Source organism: Symphalangus syndactylus, chromosome 4 (assembly GCF_028878055.3).
Source record: "Symphalangus syndactylus isolate Jambi chromosome 4, NHGRI_mSymSyn1-v2.1_pri, whole genome shotgun sequence".
Taxonomy (NCBI): Eukaryota; Metazoa; Chordata; class Mammalia; order Primates; family Hylobatidae; genus Symphalangus; species Symphalangus syndactylus.
In genome coordinates this window covers 85,508,006-85,533,952 of record NC_072426.2, presented here as the reverse complement: position 1 = coordinate 85,533,952, position 25,947 = coordinate 85,508,006, and the positions used below count along the sequence as shown (strand labels likewise).

The following is a 25,947-nucleotide window of genomic DNA, read 5'->3' as shown; positions in this document are numbered from 1 at the left end:
GGAGATGAGGTAGTCAGAGAGCTTTGATGCTTAAAGGGGCTTGTACACTAGGGAGGTTCTCTTCTCCTGAGACAGAGGTGCCATGGGGCCACACCCTGAGAGGAGCCTCTAGGAGTTTGGGTGGTCCTCAGATATCAGCCAGCAAGGAAGTGAGGACCTCAGTCCAACAACCACAAGGACATGAATTCTGCCCACAACCGGAATGAGCTTAGAAACAATTTTTTTCCCCAAATTGTCCAGAAAAGAATGCAGTCCTACCAACAACTCAATTTCAGTTGTGGGATTCTGGGCAGACAACCCAGTTGAGCCCACCGGGACCTCTGACCTACAGAACTGTGAGATAAATGAGTTGTTTTAAGTTGCTAACTTTGTAATTTGTTACATAGGAATAGCAAAATTAATACGACCCCATTCTTTTTGTTTCCAGACTCTTCCTTCTCCAAAAATGTCCTTCTTTTTTTCATTGCAGACCTTGTAAATGGGGTGACGTGTAGATCTTCAAGCTGTGGCTGCAGCGTGGGTCTACAGCCTTGGCCAAGGCCCCTGGGCCAGCCCTTGGGAGTAGTGTTTCCACCCATAGCTGAGGGCTGAGTGTGGGCCCACAGTGGAAAGCCTGAGCGTGCACTAGCTAGGCCTCCATGGCCTGGCAGAGCCTTCCCAGTCTGGACTGGCTGAGTTTCTGAGTCCAGGGGATGCCTCCAATGATCAGGCTCCCAGATTTCCTGTTAGGGTGACTAAGCCCAGCCTTAATTAGGTGGACTCTGATGATCTGTATTCTCCCAATTTCCTCATTTCTAGGACAATAATAGTTCTCTGTTCATACCAGACTTTCCTCCTAAAGAACCAGCCCAAGACTCTTCGCACAGTTTATTCAATCTTCTCCCTGTGCAACCCCAGCCTTTCCCATCTCTTACCTTCTCTGAAACCCAGCCACACTCTTACAGCACACGCTTACACTGCTGTGCAGGTGGGGCTGAGTGTGCCTGACGCCCCTTCGCCTCCTCTTCTCACCCCAGTTCTTGGCCACACTCTAGAAGGCAGACAACACAGGAGTTCCCATGTCTGTCTTTGAAATGAGAAGCCTGAGGCCCAGAGCCCTCAGCATGGAATGGCAGGCTTTGAATGCAAACCTAGAGGGTTCCTAGTTACTTTATGTCTCTACAATTACTTTCCAGGTTTTTAAGGACAATGATCTTTGTTTTCTATCACCACTAAAGTTATCCCCTTCAGAAAGAAGCACTGGCCTAGATATGCAACAGATTGTTAAAAAAAAAAACTGTATGATAATTGCAAGGTTGTGTATTTACTGATCATATCAAGAAGAAACATGTGATTTTGACGCTCCATTTCCTTACTAATCATCTTAACTGCGCTACAACCCCACCACATTATCTGTGTCCACTCCATGGTGGCGTGTTCACCACATCACTGGAAAATAATGCCACTCCCTGACAGCACACCCCCACAAAGTTCCATCTTCTCAGAGGTTGGGGGCCCAGACCCTCAACACCCTCTTCACTCTGCCCCCTGCCATTGTCTCCAGGATGGGAGAGGACACCAACCTCCATGCTCTGACTCTACTGAAACCCTGCTCCCAGGCCCTCTCTGGTGGCCTCTGACTCCACTCTTCTCAGCCACACACAGAAACATCCTCATCTTGGGTTTCTTCATCCCTCAAAAATCAAACCAGCTCCCAGGCCAAGCCCTCTGACATTGCCGTCATTGGCCATGATCTGCCTCCCCTTCCACTTCTCCCCAGGCCTGGTTCACCTGCTTTTTATTTCCATAAAGAACACCCCATTCTTTTATCCTGCAAGTCCCTCCTGAAACCATTTTCAGCTATATCCTCACACACAGACCAAACCCCTGCAAAGTCCCCCTTTCTATGGCTGCCTTGTCAGGAACAAACCATGGATAAGCCACCACCTGCCTTCCTCTATCTCCTGGCCAGTGCGACATGGAGGGGAAGCTGTGCAACTGTGTGCCTTGGCTCCTTGATGAGCCGGGCAACCTCCACCAGCCCCTCAGGCTGCTGCACAGCCCAGCTCTTCATCCCTTGCTAGCGTCCCAACAGCTGTTCCCAATCTCCTTCTTTTTCCCCAGTCCACAAACCCACCCCCACGTCCCAAACTCATACCAGATGAATTCACTTCATAATTTATTGAGAATTTCACCCTATAATGACATTCTCACCTTCTCTCCCCTTCTCCTCAGAATGTGTCTTATCTTCCCCCAGTGTGTCTTTTTCTGAGAAATACCCTTCCTCTTTTTGAAACAAACATTTCCCTCTGGACTCTAAATCTCTCAGCTTCCTGATTCCTTCCTGACCTCCTTCCATTTTTCTGTCTTCTAACTTCCTCCAGTTTTCTGTCTTCTAACTTCTTAAATTTTTATTTTTTAGCTGTATTGAAATAGAATTGATATACAGAAAATTGCACACATTTAATGTATACCTCTTGATGAGTTTGGACATATGCACACACCACCACCACAACTAAGGAACTAAACATATTCATCACCTCCAAAAATTTGTGTACTTTTGTAAGTCACAGTTTTTTTGTAAGAACACTTAACATGAACTCTGTCCTCTTAATGTATTTTAAAATGCACAATGCTATATTGTTAACCATGGGTACTTTGCTGTACAGCAGATCTCCAGAACTTACTCATCTTGCATAACAGAAACTTTATACCTTGAAAAACAATTCCCCATTTCTTCCCCCTGCCAGACCCTAGCAGCTACCATTCTACTGTTTTTATGAGTTTGACTTAGATGCCTTATATAAGTGACATCATGCAGTATTTGTCCTTCTGTGACTGGCTTATTTTACTTAGTATGTCTTCTAGGCTTATCCTTTTTTTGCAAATGGCAGGATTTCCTTCTTTTCAAAGGCTGAACAATATTCCATTGTTTATATGCATGGTAGTTTCTTCATGCATCCATTGATAGACATAGGTTGATTTCATATCTTGGCTATTGTGAATAGTGCTGCAATAAATGTGGGAGTGCAGATATCTGTTTGATATGCCAACTTCTTTTATTTTGGGTAGATACCCAGCCGTGGAATGGCTGGGTCATACAGTACTATTTTTAGTTTTTTGAGGAACTGCCATGCTGTTTTCCATAATGACTGTAGTAATTTACATTCCCACCAACAGTGTAAGAATATTCCCCTTTCTTCACATCTTTGCCAGCATGCTATTTTTTGTCTTCTTGATAACAGCCATTTTAACCGTGGCAAGATGATATTGCATTATTTTGATTTGCATTTCTCTGATGATTAGTGACATTTAGCATTTTTTTCATATATCTGTTGGCCATTTGTATGTCTTCTTTTGAGAAATGTCTATTCAGATATTTTTCTCATTGGATTATTATTATTATTATTTGCTATTGAGTGGTTTGAGTTCCTTACCTATTCTGGTTATTAATCTCTTGTCAGATGGATATTTTGCAAATATTTTCTGTCATTCTGTAGGTTGGTTGTCTCTTTGCTTTGTTAATTGTTTCCTTTGCTGTGTAGAATTTTTTTAGCTTGATGTAAATCCCATTTGTCCATTTTTGCTTGAGTTTCCTCCACTTTTAAGGTATTACCTAGGAACAATCTTTGCCCATACCAATGTCCTGAAGAATTTTGAACTGGGACACCTTTGAAAGTGAAGGAGGTGTCATTAATAATTACGCAGGTCAATAGGCATCAAGTGGACTGTCCTGATCACCCTAGCCCCAGGCTTGTCATAAGGATATTTGGGATTTGTTTTAATCGGGTGTAGTAAGACACGCAGGGATTAAAATGACTGTCATGAAGGAAGAGGCCTCCACACAGGTGCCTAGAAACAGGAGGCATGGTGCCCCAGTCAGATCCCAACAGGGAAGCACTGGGTTTGGTCAGGGGGCAAGGAGAGTGGGAGTCTGTGGGCAAGAGCCTTTATTGAGGTTTCTGTGAAAAGCAACAGGCAAGGCAAGGTAAACAGGCCTAAGATGAGCTAATTTGAATAATAGGAGAGGGCTCTGGGGCACAGGGGCTGCCCAGGTGTCTGGCACCTGGCCCTGGGTGATTAGGGCAGGTGAGTAGTGATTATGAGTGAGAGTCCCCTGGAGGGGGTCACTCAGGGTGTAAGCTCTGGTCTGGTTGGTCTGTGTCTGAAAAGCATGCGCTTGGGTGACTTATTCACTGTCCTTAGGAATTAGCAGCCCTGGGAGGGGCAGCAAGGCCCCAAACTGTCAGAGCAGCAGAATACAGAAAATAAAAGGGATGGCTAGTATAGGGACTATCAGAGTCACCCAAGAGGCTTTTTCATAAAGTCCATGCTCCCTTCCCACCCCCAGAGTTAAGTCCGTGCTCCCTTCCCACCCCCTCCCCCAGGTAAGAATGACTGCCTGAGTGAGCCAGAGCTACCCATGTGCACGTGCACACACCAGGTGCATGTGGAAAGGGAGAGATTGGGAGCCAGGGCTTTGCCTGCCGCCCCCCACCCCCGCCCCGACTTATACTGATGACTTGACACATCTAATGCCTCAAGTCTAAGTTTGTGTCCTTCGCCTGCTGGACTGGATCCCACCTCCTGCCTGGTGCTGCAGTGACTCCTGTTTTCTCCATCACCTGGAACGCCCCCCCCTCCACCTGTCAAAGACCCAGCTCTCTCAAGGCCCCGCTACAAGGCCGTTTCCTGGAAACTCAGCTTAGGCCTCTCTCCCTGCCTGAGTCCCGGCAGCAGTTTACACTCCCTCCCAGCGCCCCAGCCTGCCTTCCGCCATGTCCACCTCTCCTATCAGTGTGCGCTTCCTAAGCAGCTCCTCTGGGGCAGAGAGAGGTGTAGACACTCTTAGAATGAACGATGCTGCTCATCTCCAGAGTAAGGCATGCTTGCCGATGTGCCAGTGCCTTACTCCCTGGCAGCATGGTAAATGGGAGCAGAAGCCTCTAGGAAACACGCTGTCTTAGCCTAGTGCTTCCCATAGTAGGTTACAGGGCATGTGCTCTTCCTGGGGTTTGCTGCACTGCAAAACTTCTAACAGCTTAGATGCTGAGGAGCCTGTGATGAAGCGATTCTCCCTAGGGCATTTGAAAACCTTTTTTTTTTTTTGTAATTTATGTACTTGCCGTCTTTTTTCTGAGACTCATGGGACTGGTGGTCTTGAAAAACATAAATGTCTAAGAAAGGTGCATTCGGGAGACTGTAGGGCCACGCTTAAGCAGGTGGCTCCTCCCACAGACTGCAGGTCACTTAGGCTGGACTATCACCTATTTCAGTGACGATCCTAAACCTCCAATTAAGGTGACCTTTGCCTGGTGAAGCTAATATGTCCCATCTGCTCCTTCTCTTTGGTCCCCCAAGGGACATAAACTAAGCCAGCCCATCCCCTTGCCCTTGGCTCCAGTCAAGCTAATCAGCTTTCAGTCCCCTGAATGCACCACGCTGCTTCTCACCTCTGTGCCTTTCTCACATTGCCTGCTTCAACCGCAAATCTCTCTCTCTCACATACATCACCTAATGTATATATCACCATATATACAGACATAAATATAATAAACACATATGTACATATGCGTGAAGTTGGACATGCATGTGTATATGCTAGGCTAGAAAGATGACAGATACATGATAGATGATATAGATGATAGATGATGGATAGATAGTAGCTAGATCAATAGGTAGATAATAGAGAGATAATAGGTAGATTATAGATGATAGATATAGATGATAGATTAGATAGATGATAGATAGATAGATGATAGGAGAGATTGCTTATTAGGCTGCTCCTTTTACTTAGGACATAAATAGAAATATTCACTAAATGAAGAAAGGAAAATTAAACTAGAAAGTAAGTGAAATGGATGGATGGATGGGTGGAAGGATGCATGGATGGAAGTAGAATTTGTATTACACATATTGGAGAATTTTAATCTGATAATAAATAGAAGGTGTGGCTTGACAAGGACTCCTTCCTTGCCAGACTTTAGTCAGTCTCCTTTGAGCTCGCTTCTTGACTAGGCCTTGGCCTGTTGAACTCAGTTTATGGAGACTCCCCCAACCCTTGATATCTAATTAGGCTCCTCTCAGTGATTTTCCACCCACTGACACCTGACTATACCCCTGCACCTTGGCTATAAATCCTCAGCTGTCTTTGCTGTATGCAGAGTTGAACTCAGTTCTATACTTGCCTCTCTCCCCTACTGCAGAAACCTTTCTTGCCATTTTTAACAACTGTCCAGTGCAATTTCTTCTTGACAGGCTGTGAATGCGTACATATATAGACCCATTCTGGGTTTCACTTGGCTGCTTTGGACAAATCTTAGGCATTGTAGGTTGTCACCATCACATTTGTAACATGGGTGTACTGCCCACTGGGCTCTCTGAGGAAGCCTTCCAGAAAGGGCCAGAAGGCAATTCTTAAATGTAATGTGTGCTTTACAAGTCAGCCTAGATTTGAAGTGCTGTATCAGCACTAAACAAACACTGTGTTCTCCTTCAGCATGCTGGAAGAACAGCAAAGTGTTACTCACTCAAGTTTGTCCTCTTGGCCCTTGGGCTGCCAGAATAAAAGATGGCCTCTCTAGAGTCAGAAGGGCAAGAGAACTGTGGGGAAGGAAGTGAATACTGGCTCAACTGCTAGTGCCTGCCTGGTTCACTCTAAGCACTCTGTCCGTGTGGCCTCACGCAATCTTGCCAGCAACCTGCTTGGGCAGATATCATCACTGTTTCACACCTGGGTGCTCATCCGTGTGGCTTCTCTTCACCTGGCCTCTTGGCATTAGTCTAGCCCTAGCTTCTTTAGAGCATGATGGTGGCTTCCCCAGGGTAGCAGAAGCTGCTGGTCTTCTTAAGGGCCAGAATCAGGACTGGCTTAAAAATCATCACTTTGTCTACATTTTATTGGTCAGGGAGTGTCAAAGGTTTGCCCCCAATTCAAGGGGCAGGAAAAGACTCCACTTCTTGAAAGTAGAGCAGTGTTCCTGCATAGGGAAGGGAGGAATCAATGGAGATCATCTACTGCCTGCCCTGACCCAGGACAGGGACCTGGTAGGGATTCTGCTCACTGAGGCCAGGAAGCAGGTATTGGACACCTATGGCATCATGGACCAGAGGTGCATTATACCTACCTGGGCCAGGTACAGGTGCTGACGGACTCAGAAATGGATGTGGGGATTAGTGGAACCCAGGACAAACCTACACTCGCTTACAGCAAGCCTGCATGTCACAAATCTGAGGTGGCCCTGTAGAGGGAGCCAAGACCTTTTTCTGCTAGTTCGGGCTAGCCCTGGGCCACAGCAGCCAGCCCATCGGTCCGGGGGAGTCTAGAATGTGGAGCGAGGCCCTCCAGGTGCTTGCTGGCCTAGCTGCCTGGGCAGTGTGACTGTATCACAGTCCTGACCACACCCTCCTGGACTTCCCAGAATAGAGCTTCCAAGGCGAAAACACCTCCTGGCTGTTCTCGTTCCCCAAATGGCTATGTTTTATGATGTGCTAAGTTTGGGGGAAAAAAGAAAATTCCTCCAGCTGTGGTGTGATCCCATCTGAAGGCGTTCCAGGGATTTGATTTATAATCTCTGGGCATGAGCCGCATGCTGGGCTCTGTGAGAGGGGCGCCTGTCCGGAGTGCTGCAGGGCCAGGGCTGTTGAGGCACTCCGGGTGGAGCTGCCTCCTTTGTGGGTTCGCGGTTTCCAGCATGCTGGAGCTGTCTCCAAGCCCAAGTTGTGCATGAAACAGGCATGTAGCTAATATTCAGAGTCAGGATGAGCTCACTCTGCTACCACCTTGCATAATATTTATTTATTCACTCATTTAACAAAGTTTCTGGGGACTAGAAAATACCTTAGATACTGATAATACAAAATGAATATGGCAAAGATTGAAATACGTTTGAACCAAGGTTAATATCAGACGTAGGTATTGAAAGTATCAACCCAACAATCAGCTTGTAAAACAGCGGTCTGTTTTCTTTCCTTTTTTATCTTTTTTTTCAAGGGGGGGTTGGATTATTTTTGCGAGGGTGCTGGTAAGAGGAAGTTCTACATGAATTATTGGAGAATAACAGTTCTGAGAGGAGACGTGGCTGTTCTAAGCCCAGCCTGGTGCTGGTCTCCCCAGTGTCTTTCCCTCGAGAAAGAAACAAGTGAAAGTTGATCTCAGCAACCAGGACCCATCTGGGTACCCACACCTTGCCTTCCCAGCAGCCCTGCAGGGTTGAGGCTTGTTCTCACAGCCTGGAACACAAGAATAGCGTGTGTTCCAGATGGAGCAGAATGATTCTGGCCTAGGAAAGACATTACACCGAATGGGTTTCAGATTCTTACTGGTATCTGGGAAAGGACAGACAGCCACTTCTACTTAAAGAAATGCCCGGCCGGGCGCGGTGGCTCACGCTTGTAATCCCAGCACTTTGGGAGGCCGAGGCGGGCGGATCACGAGGTCAGGAGATCGAGACCACGGTGAAACCCCGTCTCTACTAAAAATACAAAAAATTAGCCGGGCGTGGTGGCGGGCGCCTGTAGTCCCAGCTACTCGGAGAGGCTGAGGCAGGAGAATGGCGTGAACCCGGGAGGCGGAGCTTGCAGTGAGCCGAGATTGCGCCACTGCACTCCAGCCTGGGCGACAGAGCAAGACTCCGTCTCAAAAAAAAAAAAAAAAAAAAAAAAAAGAAATGCCCACAATCCCACTTCCCATCATGGGCAGAACATGCACATGAACTGCACCCCGCAGAGGACCCTGTGTGCAGGGTGGTGCAAGGCCAACATAAAATCAAGTCAGGCCAAAGAGGAAAAGTGTCTTAGCCCAGCCACAGTATTGTGAAGGGAGCCTTGCACAGCTGAGTCATTGTTTTGATTCAAAGACTGTCTATTTCTTTTTGTCCTCCCTTTGTCCCTTTGTTTCCTTGGTTGAGATTGTGCTCGGTGAGTGAACTGTCCCTGGCCTGCTACCAGGGTCAGCAGGGCCTGAGTCTCATGTCACCTTTGATCATCATTGGCAGCTTCTCCAGCTCCCTGAGACCGTCAGGGCAGGGGGCTTTAAAGTCTTTGAGCAACTATACACATAGAGGGCTGAATCCTAGACACAGCTGACATATACTATGACTTATTTCATTTTTAACCAGTAAGTCTTGAGTCTATCTGTTATTAGCAGAAGCTTCTAAGCAAATCAGGAATTCCAAAATTCAGGAGGATTAGCTTGACAGATTTCCCAAACACCTTGGACAGCAGCATGAGTTAAAATGTGACCCCCATCACCACTGTGCATTCACCATGACTAGCTTGCCTCTCTCAAAAAATGGCCTGGGAGAGAATGAGCCAGAGGTGCTGTTCTATCTGTCAAATGTGATCTATGTAATCATCCTAGTTGGCACTGCAGAATCAAAACTCAAATGTGTCTCTTCTCATTCCAAGAAAAAGGAAAACTCCTGAGGGTTCTCTGTGACAATACTTATGCTACTTATTCTTGGTCCTGTGGTGGCACTCAGTTTCTCTAAAAGCGAAAGGACATTATGGTGGCCTACTTCACCCAAATGCTAGGAGTTTACACAGTGAAAGTCAGGTATTTGCATTCATTCACTCCTTAGAAACTATGTACTGCTGGAAACTGAGGAGCAGAGACATCCCCTGCCCCTACAGGACAGTGTTGGTGAGGATGGATTTGAAGACAACAGAGCAAAATCCGAGTTGCCCTCTGCCCTGATTCAACACCAGCTGTCAACGACAGCTGGCAGAGAGGAGGAAAAGTGGCTTCCAAAGAGGAAAAGAACAATCAAGGAAGCCATTCGAAGATCGTAGAAAAGAAAGCAACAGGCAGCTCAAGAATACACAGTAGATGAAAACTACGGCTTCCACACAGGAAGAGCTAAAGGAGAGAGGCCCTCAAAAAAAGACAACAAGAAGAGTTTAAAAGTGAGTTGACCATTTTAATGATATTGATTCTTCCAATCATGAGCATGAAATGTTCTTCCATTTGTTTGCATCATCTGTGATTTCTTTCAGCGTGTAATTAATTCTCCTTATAGAGATCTTTCACCTCCTTGGTTAGATGTATTCTTAGATATTTTTTGTGGCTGTTGTCAATAGGATTTTATTCTTGATTTGACTCTCAGATTGAACATTATTGGTGTATGGAAATGCTACTGATTTTTGTACATTGATTTTGTCTGATGAAACTTTACAGAAGTTGTTTACCATTTCTAGGAGCCTTCTGGTGGGGTCTTTAGGGTTTTTTTTGTTTGTTTGTTTAGAATCGTATTATCTCTTTTTCTTGCCTGATTTCTCTGGCTAGGACTTCCAGGACTATGTTGAAGAGAAGTTAATGGGTTTGGGCATGAACAGTCACTTCCCAAAACAAGACACACATGCAACCAACAAACATATGAGAAAATGCTCCACATTACTAATCATCAGAGAAATGCAACCACAATGAGATACCATCTCACACCAATCAGAATGGCTATTATTAAAAAGTCAAAAAACAACAGATGCTGATGAGGATGTGGAGAATAGGGAATGCTCATACATTATTGGTGGGAGTGTAATTAGTTCAGCTACTGTAGAAAGCAGTTTGGATATTTCTCAAAGAACTTAAAACAGAGCTACCATTGAACCCAGCAATCCCATTACTGGGTATATATCCAAAGAAAAATAAATTATTCTACCAAAAAGACACATGCACTTGTATGTGCATCTCAGCACAATTTACAATAGTGAAGACATGGAATCAACCTGGGTTTCCATCAGTGGTACATTGGATAAAGAAAATGCGGTACATATACACCAGGGAATACTACACAGCCATATAAAGAGAACGAAATCATGTCCTTTGCAGCAACATGGATGCAGCTGGATGCCATTATCCTAAACGAATTAATGCAGGAACAAAAAAAAAAAAAAACAAATACTGCATGTTCTCACTTATAAGTGGGAGCTAAATATTGGGTACTCATGGACATAAAGATGGAAACAATAAACACTGGGGACTCCTACAGTGGAGAGAGAGGGAAGGAGGAAAGAATTCAAAAATTACCTATTGAGTACTATGCTGATTACCTGGGTGGTAGGATCAGTCACATGCCAAACCTCAGCATCACGTAATATACCCATGTAACAAATCTGCACGTGTATCCCCTGAATCTAAAATAAAAGTTGAAATTTTTTAAAAAAGAAAGAAATGACTTAGCATGTCAATGAAAGACTTTATATTAACGACAAACTCTAGTGGAATATATGCCTATTTTCTTCACTTTTACGTAATACAATTTAAAACTTTCAAAAATAAAAGATAAATGAGTTGACAACGGTGCTTGGGGAAAACAATTCTTGTTTCTTAATGCCTTCCAACCCAGCTCTTTTGCCTTCCAGCTGGCTAGTCATTAAACAGTTAAATGAAACAATAAAATGTGCTCACTCCCTCTGTGTATAAGAATTATGTTTCCAACACAATAGATTCCTCCATAACAACATTGAATGTTAAGAGAAAGTAAGTGAAACAATGTCTACAAGCCCTCCAAGTGAGAAAAAAATGACACATAAATTTTATACAGAGCCCAAAGAACTTCAATTAATTGAAAGAATGCCAGAAATCAAGGACAATAGAACTTGTGAGCCCATCTTGGAAAACCTTTTGGAGGATGAACTGTTATCAGCCAAGTTATGCATAATGAAATTTCTATACACTAGCTAAAGAGACAAAACAAATTTGTCACTACATTATGCTCTTTGGATATTTAATTCACCCCTCCTTATCCTTATATTCCTAATTTCATAACCAGAAGCTGAAGTGATGCCATTTTATCCATGTAAGTTCTTCTCCAGGCTCTTCAGGTGCTAATATGCTTAAATCTCTTCAAATATTTTGTAGTGTTTGTTTTTGTCAACAATTGGAATATGACCATGTTCCTGCCTGTCCTACTTATTATACAGGTGTGTCAAAGGGCAAGTATGTCACAGGGCAAGTGGCATACTGCAAGGAGATACACACCTGCACGAATGTCCATGTATCTGGGTGTGGGCAACCAGAGTGCACATGAGCATGAGAAGGGCTACTTCTGTGACTTTCCTGAACCAATAGTCCCAATAGAGCCAGGCTAGAGCAAAACCGCAGCCTCCAAACCCAGAGGTGCCTCCCCCAGCACTGATTTAGGAGTCCCCAGCCCATCTCCAAGTGTTGTGCGGCGCTCTGAAGTTCCTCCTCACCCCCTTGAGGCAGCTGCTCTGAGGGTCTCTGGACTCCTCAAACTCTGATTCCCCTGGCAGAACACCCTCCTGGCTGCAGGTATGGCTCCTGTCCCAGCCTCAAAGCAACAGGTTCCTGTGCTCTCATCATTACAGCGAAGAGCTGAGGGAGGGCTCTTTTCTTTTCATTGAAACCCCTGAGGAGCCCCCCCCAACAACAGGATATCCCCAGGCTATCTGTTCTTATCACACTCATAATGCTTTGGCTTTGTCATGCCATTTACCCAGCCTCAACTTTACATACTTTCCCTGAAGGTCTAAATCCAGACAAAAATATGAGCAACCCTTCTCAACACTTGGCCTCTCTAACATAATTACAAACCCCTTATTCATGGTCTTTGGCTCTGTCCAGAGCCTTGGCAGTCTCTTTATGCCTGGATGATTCTCCCACACAATATGTGACCTGAGAAGTCAGAAATGGCCATTGTGCTCTAATGTCATAGCAAGTGGCATGCCACCTAGCTCTGGGGGTGGCAGTTGGTGCCAGAGGCCCAGTCATTGTCTTCCCTAGAGGCCATAAGAACTCTCATAGAAATAAGTCGACCCCATAGGTATGCCAGCCCAGACATCCTGGTGAGGCCCCAGCATGCCCCAGTTCTCAACGGCAAGCAGCTCGGGAAGTACCGAAAGGACCCAGGCACCATTTAGTTTTGTAAGGCCATACAGTAAAGCTCAGGCTCTTGGAAAGCCAGCCTCTTTGATTCAGTCCTTTGTTGCTATTCGCTTTAATGTTTACCTCACTTTCTGCTTCATGCAGCCAGAATTACTGGTAAATAAGCCCTTCAGCAACTGTAGAGTCTTGTGCTCTGCTGGAGATGTATATGCTTGGAGAATGAAATACTGTGAACATACATATTTCAGTTTGGACTGTGAAGTGCCTTCTATACATCTGATTTGTAAGAGAGATGGTTCTGATCGCTAACATCTCAGTGGTGATCCTGAGGAGAAAGTCTTGACAGAATTTTAAAGGTGCTCTATGGAGTATAATTAACCAAATCCGCTCCCCCTCCATATCTGAAAAAGAATTCTGGCACTGTTACCAGTGAGGAAGATAGGTTCTTTTGCATGAAGGGATGTTTAGTTGTTTCCCTGGGGTTATTATCTCCAAGCCTGGCTGTGTGGTGGACTCAGTTTCCCCAGTTGCATTCCAATCCATTCTTCAGGCCAGTCCAAGACAGTACTTGACTTGTAGGAGAGAAACAGTGTTTTACCATAAAATGTAAGTTTGCGGTAGCTATGCCCTAGCAGATTAAGATAATTCCCTTCTATTCCAAGTTTACTAAAATTTTTTATTTTTAAAATATAGAATGGATATCAAATTTGATTAGATTTTTTTTTCTGCATCTATTGAGGAATGGCTCTTGGGAGCAATATTTTCTGAGCTCTTGCATGTTGATTTCAATTTTCACCCTGTGCATCAAGGTCAGTTTTTCTAGACATAACATATTTGGCTCATAAAAATCTTTCCTTAGACATCTTAACTATATTATTCCATCTTCTCTTGTATTAAAGCATTACTCTTAAAAATCTGATAATCATCTAATTTTCTTTTCCTCATATTCTTTTGCATAAATCCCCCCCCCCTCCATTTTCTTTCTTCAAACTGCAGCAATTTTACTTAGAAATTTATTAAACCTTGGTATTGGTCATACTAATTTGATGGTTTCAGGTATGTACTATGATATTTCAACATATAATTTTAAAAACAATTATTTCAGGAATATTTTCTTTCATTATTATTCTAAATATTTCTTGAATTAGTGAAATTGTTCTGAACCCTTGCTTTGGTTTTTCTTCTTTAAACTTTCTATTATCTATCTACTAGTCTTCTTTACCTATCATTGATTCTCGTTATGCTCTTAAATCCTGTTTTCTTTCTCCATTTTGTTTTGAAATTATTCCTCTTAAGCTTTCTATTTATTGTAAAGCATCAGTTATCAATTTTTTGTGTTCCTTCTAGTTTTTAGATTTTATTTCTAATTTTTGTTTCTAACTCTTTCTTGATTTTCATACTGCTTTAAATTTTTCTACTTCTGATTTTTGTTGTTCCATCCTGTTTTATGCAATTTTCCTATTGTCTTTAAGCTCATTTTGAAATAGTAGGATATCGTTTTCTGTGACTTCCCAAGCTGCTCGCCCTTGAGAACTGTGTTTTGAGTGTATCTTTCCGGTGTACCTTCATTGTTTGTAAGGGATGCTATTCAGCTCCTCAGTCTTTTTTTTTTCTTATGGTAACTTGTACAGGATTTTATCATAATATTTTCTAGTGCACGTTTCCATGTGAATTTGGTTTTCCTGAACTAAACTTGACTTGGACAGACAGCTCTTATAAGTTCACTGAGCTTGCTTTCTGAGGTTTTCTGGCTCTATTCTCCTCAATCACTTTTATAGGACTTTCTCTTTTCTTCAGCCCATTCTCTCCTCAATTTTGATTTTAAGGTTACTCCTCAGTGTGACTCTGTTCTGGAAAGGAGCCTTGGCTGGTAACCTTTTAGAGCAAATAAGAGCTCCACTGCTCTAACCCCTTCAGGCCCTACCATGTGCTCCTCGCACTTTTCCACTTTGAAAGTGAGCAATGCCCATCCAGTTTCGACGCCATCCTCAGCTTAGCCCCACCACACCTTCTAGTAAATATCTGTTGGATCTTTAGGCTGTGTTCAGGTCTATCAGTTGGTAAATAAAACTGGTCTTCACCAGAGTTTGAGAAGCATTGCTGAAGGAATCAGCAGAGGGAGAGATGAGTGTTAGAAGGCTTCATGGAAGAGAAAGTTCTTAGGCCAGGCCCTGGAGGGCAATCAGGGTCAAAGTGAATGTTGAAGTTTCCCAGTGCTCTGCCCTTGGCCTCCATCTCACTTTCTTTGTGGAGCTCATCCATTCCCATGCCCTCAAACATCACTTTCAAGGCAAGCATTCCTCCAGATCTGAGTTTTCAGGTCAGAAATCTTTTTTAACATGAAACTTGTAGAGACACTTGCATAGGTATAATGAATTCAGCATGAACCAAACAAGTGCATGACTTTCTCCCCAAGTTTTGTCAATGAATCTCAAAAGTTTTGTTGCGTTTTTATTTTCGTTCAGTTCCAAATATTTTGTAACTTCTAATTTTTTCTCTGACTCATAAGTTATTTAGAAGTATGCTGTTTAATTTCCAAATATTTTGGAATTTTAAAAATATCTTCACATTATTGATTTCTAGTTAATTCCATAAGCATACTTTATATAGTTACATTCTTCTGAAATATAGTGAGACTAATGACCCAAAATATAGTCTCTTTTGGTGAATGTTCTATGTCCACTTGAAAAGAATGTGTATTCTGCTGTAGTTTAGTGTTCTATAAGTATCAGTTAGGTCAAGTAGGTTGGCAGGGTTATTCAAATCTTTTACATCTTATTTTCTGTTTACTTGTTCTATCAATTACTTAGAGACAAATGCTGAAACCTCAAACTCTAATTATGGATTTGCATATTTTTCCAGTTTGATCTTATCCATTTTTGTTTCATGTATTTGAAGCTCTGTATTTGAAATGCTATCCTTAGCATATAGTAAATTCACAAATATAAATGAGTCTGTAATGCTCAACTCTATTTTGTTCCATTTATCTATCTATATATCCATGTGCCAGAATCAGAGTGTTTTAATTACTGTGACTTTAGACAATACTTTGACTATTGCTAAGGCAAACCTTTTCCCTTTCCTCCAGTTAATTTTTCTTTCTCAAAAATATCTTAGCTCTTTTCATACATTTACTGTTCATTTAAAATGTAAGCATCATCTGGGCATGTTCTTGTTAAGTTTAATCTTAAGTATTTCACATATTTTACAAAATATACATTTTATGTATGCCTGTTGCTCAGAGATATTTTTCCTGTTGAAGATACAGTACAGGGGTTGGCAAAAGTTTTTTTAAAGGGCCAGGTGGTAAAAATTGTAGGCTTTATAAGACATGTGATCTCTGATGATACTATTCACACAGCCATTGCCATAATACAAAAGCAGCCATAGACAATATGTAAACAAATGGGCATAAAACTTTATTTACAAAAAAAGGCAAGAAGTCAGATATGGCCTGTGGGCCATAGTTTGCTGGTTGTAGATAAAGAGACAGACTAATAGATATAGAGAAAGATTAATTTTTACATAGTTATCTTGTATCTTAACTTCATAATAAGTTTGCTAATACTATTTTTGAGTTGAGTCTATTATTTCTATGTGAACAACATACGAACAAAAGATCATTTTGTTCTAGCTTTCTAATATTTACAGCAGTTATTCCACTTTCGTAGTCTTACTGCATTGGTTAGATAACTCTGGAGCAATACTCAGCTACTGTGCTAACAGGAGGTATTGTTTTGTTAATAGGGGGGCTCTATTTTTTCACCTACAAATTTGATGTTGCTATTGGTTTCTAAAAAATGTTCTTTATCACGTTCAGGTTTCAGATATGATGTTTGTATTCAATCTTTTAAGATCCCTTCTAATTCAAATTGTTTAATTATGAAGTAATTATCGGTTTTTGATTGAGGCTATAGACAAATGGGTGTTCCAGTGAGCAATCCATCACCCCCATTGAATACCAATGACTTGTTTTTACTTAATAGAGACCTTCTGAATCTTCTTGTTCAATTACGTGAACCTCAAGACAACATAGAAGAAAACGAATTCATCCCAGGAATTAGAAAAAAATTAAGTAGGAAATAAAAGTTTTTTGTTTTAGACTTTTTAAAGGTGTTTTCCTTTGAGGTTTTTCAATAAAAATAAATCACTAAAATAACTTTTGAGTGCTAAAGGTAAACTTAGCTGAAAATTCAATAATGTTCTAAGGAGATTGGGGATAAAAGGTCCAAAGGAAGATAAATTACTAACAATAATATGGAAGAAAAAAATCTAAGATGTTTATTTCTGAAAAGCTTTGGTCTAACATGTAAGCCTCAAGAACATACAACTTTAAAAATATGTATTTAAAATTGAAAGTCAATAAATGTATATATGCTTATATTTAAATATTTTAAAACTTCCTTTAAATTAGCATTCATATACTCACAAAGGTGTCAATGAGAATTTCATATTCATATTGTAGGCAGAAATTGATTCATTATTGATATAAAATTATTTCAATCAGTCAAAAGTTTTCACTTTGGCATTCACCTTCCAAGAATGAAGTGAAAACAAATGCAATTAGTATTTCCATATTCACTCCTTTAATTTCCCTGGAAAACTAAAAATTAGTCTAGCTGTAAAAATATGAGGCACACATTAAAGAAGAGACATGTTTAACATCAAGCATTGTGGAATTTTTCTTTACAAGATGATTTCAAGGCCCAGATAAATAAAAATACTTCAGGCAATACATAGTAATTTTATTTTATTAATAGCATAGAATTCTTCTGAAGAAAATTGTTATACATTATAGCTATTATTTTACAGTAACAGACAGAAAATGAAATTAGAGATACAAATATTAAAGGCCAATTATCAAAATGAAATTAACACAGATTATTATTCATATGAACAATGTAAACAGAATCATCTATTTGATTTAACATCAAATATATTTTTGGCATATAATTATTTTTACAATGAGAATTATTAATTATTCAACCAATTCAAATATACTCATTCAGCCAAAAGAACAAAATAAGCCTCTTAGAAATTCAAGATTTATAGATTGATATTAAACATTTTCTCAATACATAGAATATTCTGATCTCCACTGAGTTAAACTGTACAAACTCTCATATCTATTGTTTTATGGCTTATAATTAGGTATAGGTGGTCACCAGAACTCCTTGTCCAAAATATCACTATTAATTGTACGAGGCAAAGTCCTACAATAAAATTACTGTAATAATGGCCACAGCTTTTCAAAAACAGAATATGGAGGTTTCCACTTTCATGACTATGAATCTGGTTTTCCAAAATCTGGTTCCCAAATCCAGTTTCTAAATGTTTCAACAGAGGTGAGAAAGTAATGGAAATAAATGATTTAATGGAACTCTGGAAAAAAAACTGTCATAGATCTTAGTTTGAAAAATACATCAAACATGAGAGATACCATGAATGACTCAGAATTATATAATAATGCCTATATCAAACTTTATTAGTTAGCTAAAGGGCAAAGAGTTAGAGGCAAGTTAAATGTAATACTTGCTTTCAACAAAGCAGACAAAGTAATATGTTACGTGTTAGGGTGGGATAGGAAAGAACTCAGGCCTGGCAAAAATCTCCTCTTGGACTTTCTATATAAACATCTATTTTAGTTTTGGACTGTTCACCGAGAGGAGCTCTCCCTATCCATGAAATACTTCCCAGACCAACAGGTCTTGGTCTAGCTGCTGTAGGAAGGCAGCAGTGTGAAAATGTAGGAAATGGAAGCCAATTTGTGTCCAAAGTTAGTCCACCCTAACTGGACTCTTTTTAAACTGGGTTATTCAAATGCCAGCTAGAAGTACAGGCTCTAGCTAAAGAACATGAATAGGTATCTGTCTTAAAAATGCCTGGAAGAGGTCGTGATTATTGGCTTTATGTTCTCCCAGAATAAGAACTTATAAAATCCTGGAAATCCTCAGCTCTCTCCAGCCACCTTTCCAAATAAAATCTTAATGAATATATTTTAAATCCTTTATTGGGCTCTGTAATCCCTTCAACCAAATAGCCAAGCTGCAATCGTTTTATGTAACATCTGTTTCACTGGAAAATGTGGGAAGGTATTTTGATATTGTCTAGCAAGATCAATGAGTAAACACTGTTCACCCCAAGCCAAATAATGTTGCCCTTCAGGGACCTTTTAGAAAGAAAATAAATTGATAAACCAAGAAAGCAGACTGTATGCATAGCAAAGCCCTTCAGCACAGTGCGAATATGTTCTTTATGAGGAGGCGCAAAGCCACTTGTGAGAGGCAACAGAAGTCTTTCTTAATCCAAAGTCAGAAGTTTCCGAAGAACTTCAAGCACAATATCATAACAAAAGTGATACTGCTCCTATATACATATATATAAAAAACAACAGAATGTTAAGTAATTGAATATCAGAATCCACTTTCAGAAAACACATTTGTAATTTTCAGCCACACTGGAAAGTTCCTAAAAAGAGCAAACATTTAACTATAAACACTTAAGAACTTTATGCGAATACATTTTTAAAACTATGAGGAAGATAAATGATCAAAATATAGCTCTTGGCCTAGAACTAGTTACCTTAAGGCTTAACATAACTGTTTTTATTTGATCATTATCCATATTCTATTAATCTACTCTCCCAATGACTACTAACAAATCTGTGACGTAAATGATGTCTTTTTATGACATCCCAATAACCTTGACAGTTTAGTGGCAAGTAAATATCTCAAACTGCTATCCAGAAATGTTTTAAAAATAACTTTAGATGTTACTTAAATAGCACGGCATTATGGACGAGGCATGTGTTTGGACACGAGGAGACCTCGACTTCAGGCTTGGCTCCTCCCCTTCTATCTGAGTGACCCCATGGAGCAGGCTTTATTGCTCTGAATTTGAAGTACTTGGTCAGGAATACCACAGCACCAGAGCAAAACTAATGTCTACCACAAACAGTAGGAATTCAATGAGATTATGCCAATAAAAGAGCTTTATAAGTGGTAAAGTGTTATGCAATGTTAATCTTTATATTCATTATTCTTATAGGTGAAAGCTTACCTTCGTTTGAACCATGCCAGAACGTTGTTCTCTCATTTGGGCCACTATATCCATGATGTTGAACTGTAATAAGATGACAGTAATTTTGTATGATCCACATAGGGGGAAAAACACAAATTCACAGATTGCCAAAAAGACTAAAAGAGATGTCAAGATTTAATCAGAAAGATCTCATTTTCACTCACAAGAAAATATACTATTTTTAACTTAGCCCAATGGATAAGGGAGACTATTTTAATAGGTTTTCAGGAGAAAGTAGGAAGCAATCATTCATAATAAGAAATGCTCTCCAAAATAAGTAATAAATTTGCCCTTGTGTGTCCATGTTTGTTATCCAAAGGCAGAACTTAAAGCAGCACTGTAATTCTGGAAAGGCACAGAAGACTTTCTCTGGCCCCAACAATAGCATATCTGTTTCTTATATGAAGATCCCTGTCAACTCACACAGAGACCCGGAGCAACAGTTGACCCAACACTAGATTCCAGACTGCGTGTGGACACCAGTACAGCTGGGTGTGGTCACTGAGTTGGTGCAGGCCTACAAAGGTCTGTTGCTGGTCCACAATGAGTCAAGAAACTGGGAGTAAGTGCTCAGAAACTCTTATGGCAATTTGACACTGGCACAGCACTGAGAAGTGTGCTCAGCTGAACAGAATATAGACCAGCTCAGGTGTTGCTGAACTTGCCTGGAGAGTCACATGTGGGACAAGCTGAGTATGAGTTGTTTCAGCAAGACATTGTGGACACATGTAAATTTTGTCAACTGTAACGCCAAAGCATATAAACATAGAAAACAATAAGCATTCCTTTATTTTCATAGCTTATCATTTTTATAATTAAAATTTTTAATTAACTCTTTTAAAAAACTTTTTGTTTTTTAGAGACAGGGTCTTGCTCTGTTGTCTCGGCTGCTGGAGTACAGTGGTGTCATCATATTTCACTGCAATCTCAAACTACAGTCCTCCCTCCTCAACCTCCTGAGTAGCAAGAACTATAGGTGCGTGCCACCATGCCCAGCTAACTTTTTTACTTTTATTTTTGTAGAGATGGGGTGTCACTATGTTGCCCAGGCTGGTTTCAAACTCCTGGCCTAAAGTGATCCTCAGCCTTGGCCTCCTAAGGTGCTGGGATTATAGGCATCAGCCACCATGTCTGCCATAAAAAACATTTTATTTTATAATATAGATATGCAGGAAGTTGTACAGGGTGGCCCTGTGTATCTTTCACCCAGTTTCCCAGATGGTGTCATCTTGTTTAACCAGATATAATATCAAAACCAGGAAACTGACATTGGGACAATCCACAAAGCTTAATTCAGATTTCACCAGTTTTACATGCAACTGTTAGTGAGTGTGTGTGTGTATGTGTGCATGTGTGCACGCACACAGCTCCATGCAATTGTATCATATGTGAAGATCCATGTAACTATAACCACAGTTCAGATACAGAGCTGTTCCACCACAAGACTTCCTCCTGCTATGCCTATAGAGTCACACTCACCCACCCCAGTCTCTAACCCTTGGCAAATAGTAATCTGTTCTCCTTCTCTATGCTTTTGCTATTTCAAGAAGAAATAGCAAAATTCACTATATGAATAAAATCTCACAATAGCTAACCTTTTGTGACTGAGTTTTTTCCCACCCGGAATAACTTGGAGATCCATCCAAGTTGTTGGTGTAACAATAGTTTGCTTCCTTTTATTGCTAAATAATATCCCATGATGTGGATATGGGCCACTTTATTTAACCATCAATTTGTTGAAGGACATCTGGGTTGTTCTGGTTTTTGACTATTGTGAATATAATCTGCTATGAACATTTACATATAGGTTTCTGTATGAACATAAATTTTGATTAATCTGGGATAAATGCCCCAAGAGTGCTATTTCTGGGTTATATGTCAACTTTAGTTTAGCTAGGTTTTTTTTTTTTTTTTTCCCAAGAAACTGCTCAATTGTTTTCCGCAGTGGCTGGTACCAGTCTGCATTCCCAATGTCTCATACATATGGGTAATGTATGAGCAATACAGTTTCTCCAAATCTTCACGTAATTCTCCAAATCCTCACCAGCATTTCTCCAAATCTTCATCAGCATGGGGTGCTGTCACTATTTTTACATAAGCCTTTCTGATAAGTGTATAATGCTACTCCATCCTGGTTTTAATTAGCATTCCCCCAAGGGCTAATGAAGCTGAGCGTCTTTTCACATACTTGTCATCTGTATATTCTCTTTGGTGAACTGTCTGTTCATGTCTTTTACCCATTTCTGTTTTTCTTTTTTTAACTATTGATTTTTGAGGGTTCCTTATAAATTCTAGATCCAAGGCCGTTGTTGGATATGTGCCCTGCATATAGTTACTCTCTAGCTTGTTTTTTTTTTTTTAATCCTCTTCATTGGGTCTTTCACAAAACATAAAATTTTAGTTTGCTTTCCCTCTGAGATCAGTGATGGCAACAATGCCTGCTCTCACCACTCTTATTCAACATAGCACTTGACATTTTAGTACAGCAATAAGACCAGAAAATAAGTAAGATGTATACAGATCAAAAAGGAAGAGACAAATCTATATGCACATGGCATGACTGTCTATGTAGAACACACCAAAGAATCTAAAAAAAAAAAAAAAAAAACCTACAAAACCTCTAAAAGCTAATAAGTAAGTTCAACAAGATCACAGGGTACAAGATCAACAAATGAAAATCAATTAAATTTCTACATACTAGCAATGAATATGTGGAATCTGAAAGTACAAACACAATACCATTTACAATTGCTCCAAAGAAAATGAATAGGGTAAATTTAACAAAACATATACAAGATCTATACACTGAAAATGACAAAATGCTGATGAAAGAATTCAAAGAAGACCTAAATAAATAGAGATACTTACCATGTTCATGGATTGGAAGATTCAATACAGTAAAGATGTCAGCTCTCCAGTAAAGATGTGACTAAGAGTCTATTTGCCGGCCATTACTCTCAAGCACCATCTACTGGATTGAAGCCTAAATTAAACACCCAAAACTCTTCCAGTATACACTGCCTGTGAAATCCAGTGCCAGAATCTAGCCACAAGTATTAATAAATATCCCATACAGAGCGTTGGCCCTCTGAAAGCACCCAGAAATAAAGCCAACTGACTATACTCAGCTTACGCTACAGTCAAACCCTCAAGGGATATAAAGAATATAAAAACAAAAAGCATCATCGAAATGATAGTAAATTCAACAAGATAAAAGAACACCTGCCCCCTCAGAAGAGAAAGATTTAATGCAAGAACTTTGGCAATTCAAAAAGTCAGTGCCTCCTTATCTCCAAATAATTATACTAGCTCGCCAGAAATTGTTCTTAACTAAATGGAGATGACTGAAATGACAAACATAGAACTCAGAATCTGGGTAGTAAGGAAGCTTAATGAGATTCAGGAGACAGCTGAAACCTAATCCAAGGAATTCGGTAAAATGATCCAAGAGTTAAAAAGTTGACAAAGCCATTTTAAGAAACAAACAAACTGACCTTCTGGAATTGAAAAATTCACTATAGAAATTTCATAATACAGTTGGAAACATTAACAACAGAATAGACCAAGATGAGGAAAGAATCTCAGAGGTCAAAGATTGGTCCTTCAAATCAATTCAGTCAGACAAAAATAAAGAAAAAAGAATTTCGGGCTGGGGGTGGTGGCTCACGCCTATGATCCCAGCACTTTGGGAGGCTGAGGTGGGAGGATCACTTGGGGCCAGGAGTTCGAGATCTGCCTGGCCAACATGGTGAAACCCCAACTCTACTAAAAATACAAAAACTAGTGAGGCATGGTGGCATGCGCCTGTAGTTTCAGTTACACAGGAGGCTGAGGCATGAAAATTGCTTGAACCTGAGAGGTGGAGGATGTAGTGAGCTGAGATCACACCACTGCACTCCAGCCTGGGTGACAGAGCAAGACTCTGTCTCAAAAAAAAAAAAAAAAAAAAAAAAAAAAATTGAAAATGAACAAAACCTCCAAGAAATAAGAGATTATGTAAAGAGATCAAACCTATGACTCACTGGCATTTCTGAAAGAGAAAGAGTAAACAATTTGGAAAACATATTTGAAAATATAGTGCACAAAACTTTTCCCAATCTTACTAGAGAAGTCAATAGGCAAATTTAAGAAATTCAGCAAAGTCTTGTGAGATACCATACAAGATGACCATCCTCAAGACATATAGTTAACAGACTCACCGAGGTCAATGCAAAAAAAAAAAATCTTAAAGGCAGCTAGAGAGAAAGGTCAGCTTACTTACAAAGGGAATCCCATCAAGCTAGGAGTAGACCTCTCAGCAGAAACTTACAAGTGAGAAGAAACTGTGGACCTATTTTCAGCATTATTAAATAAAAGAAACTCAAACAATAATTTGATATTCTGCCAAAGAAAGCTTCATAAGCAAAGGAGAAATAAAATCCTTTTCAGACAACTGAAGCTAAGGAAATTCATGAGCACTAGACCAGTCTTACAAGAAGGAAGTGCTAAACGTGGAAATGAAAGAACAGTACCTGGCACCACAAAAACACAAGTACATGGCCCACAGACACCATAAAGCAAATACAAAATCAAGTCTACAAAGCAGCCAGCCAACAACATTATGGCAGCATCAAAATCTCACATATTGATATAAACCTTGAAGGCAAATGGTCTAAATACCCAACTTAAAAGGCTTAGCATGGCAAATTGGATTAAAAAAACAAGGCCCAACCACCTTCTGTCTTCAAGAGACCCATCTCACATGTAAGAACACCCACAGGCTCAAAGTAAAGGGATGGAGAAAGATCTACCATGCAAATGGAAAACAAAAAGAAAGCAGGGGTCACTATTCTTATATCAGATAAAACAGACTTTAAACCAACAATGATCTAAAAGGACAAAGAAGGGCATTACACAATGACAAAGGGAAAAATTCAAAAAGAAGATTTAACTATCTTAAATATACACACACCTAACATTGGAGCACCCAGATTCATAAAACAAGTTCCTCTGGACCTATGAAAAGACTTAGTCACACAATAATATTGGTAGCCTTCAACACCCAACTGACAGGATTAGAGAGATCATCAAAGTGAAAAATTAATAAAGAAATTCTGGTCTTAAATTCAACACTTGACCAACTGGACTCAATAAATATCTACAGACTACTCCACTCCAAAACCATAGGATATACCGTCTTCTTATCTGCACATGGAATATACTCTAAGATCGACTATATGCTCAGCCATAAAGCAAATCTGAAAAAATTTAAAAACACTGAAATCATCTCAAGCATACTCTCAGACCATAGTACAATAAAAATAGAAATTACTACCAAGAAGATCTCACAAAACTACACAATTACTTGAAAATTAAACAACTTGCTCCTAAATGACTTTTGGGTAAACAAATGAATTCAGAAATCAAAAAAATTCTTTGAAATTAATGAAAACAGAGACAAAACAAATCAAAATCTTTGGGATGCAGCTAAAGCAGTGCTAAGAGTATAGTTTATAGTGCTAAATGTCTGCATCAAAGAAGTTAGGAAGATCTTAAATGAACAACCTGATGTCACACCTAGAGAAACTAGAAAAAAAGAACAAATCAATCCCAAACTAGCAGAAGAAAACAAATAACCAAAATCAGAGCAGCACTGAATGAAATTAAGATGGAAAAATGCATACAAAAGATCAACAAAACAACTTTTTTTTTTTTTTTTTTGAGATGGAGTCTCGCTCTGTCTCCCAGGCTGGAGTGCAGTGACCCAATCTCAGCTCACTGCAACCTCTACCTCTTGGGTTCAAGCAATTCTCCTGTCTCAGCTTCCCAAGTAGCTGGGACTGCAGGTGCATGCCACCACACCTGGCTAATTTTTGTACTTTTAGTAGAGACGGGGTTTCGCCATATTGGTCAGGTTGGTCTCGAACTCCTGACCTCAGGTGATCCACCCACCTCGGCCTCCCAAAGTGCTGGGATCACAGGCGTCAGCCACTGCGCCTGATCTGTTTTTTGAAAGAATAAACAAAATTGATAGACTGCTAGCTAAACAACAAAAAAAGAAA

At 40.3% G+C, this 25,947-nt stretch overlaps 1 protein-coding gene across 16 annotated transcripts in view; it reads right to left on the bottom strand.

The window, feature by feature from the left end:
* Positions 1-998: 998 nt before the first annotated feature.
* The window catches only part of PTPN20 (protein tyrosine phosphatase non-receptor type 20), a 108,776-nt gene continuing 83,827 nt past the window's right edge, over positions 999-25,947 (bottom strand). For 14 of the 16 annotated variants that reach the window (XM_063638053.1, XM_063638056.1, XM_055275422.1 and 11 more), the window contains 2 exons: positions 19,886-19,948; positions 18,819-19,192 (listed from right to left, as the gene is read on the bottom strand). In XM_063638053.1, the coding sequence (XP_063494123.1) occupies positions 19,127-19,192; positions 19,886-19,948 (129 nt within the window). In that variant the 3' untranslated portion in view covers positions 18,819-19,126. Of the gene's footprint in view, positions 1,031-2,193; positions 2,402-18,818; positions 19,295-19,885; positions 19,949-25,947 lie in introns of those variants that run through there. The other 2 variants (XR_010120517.1, XM_063638058.1) reach the window with 2 other exon arrangements.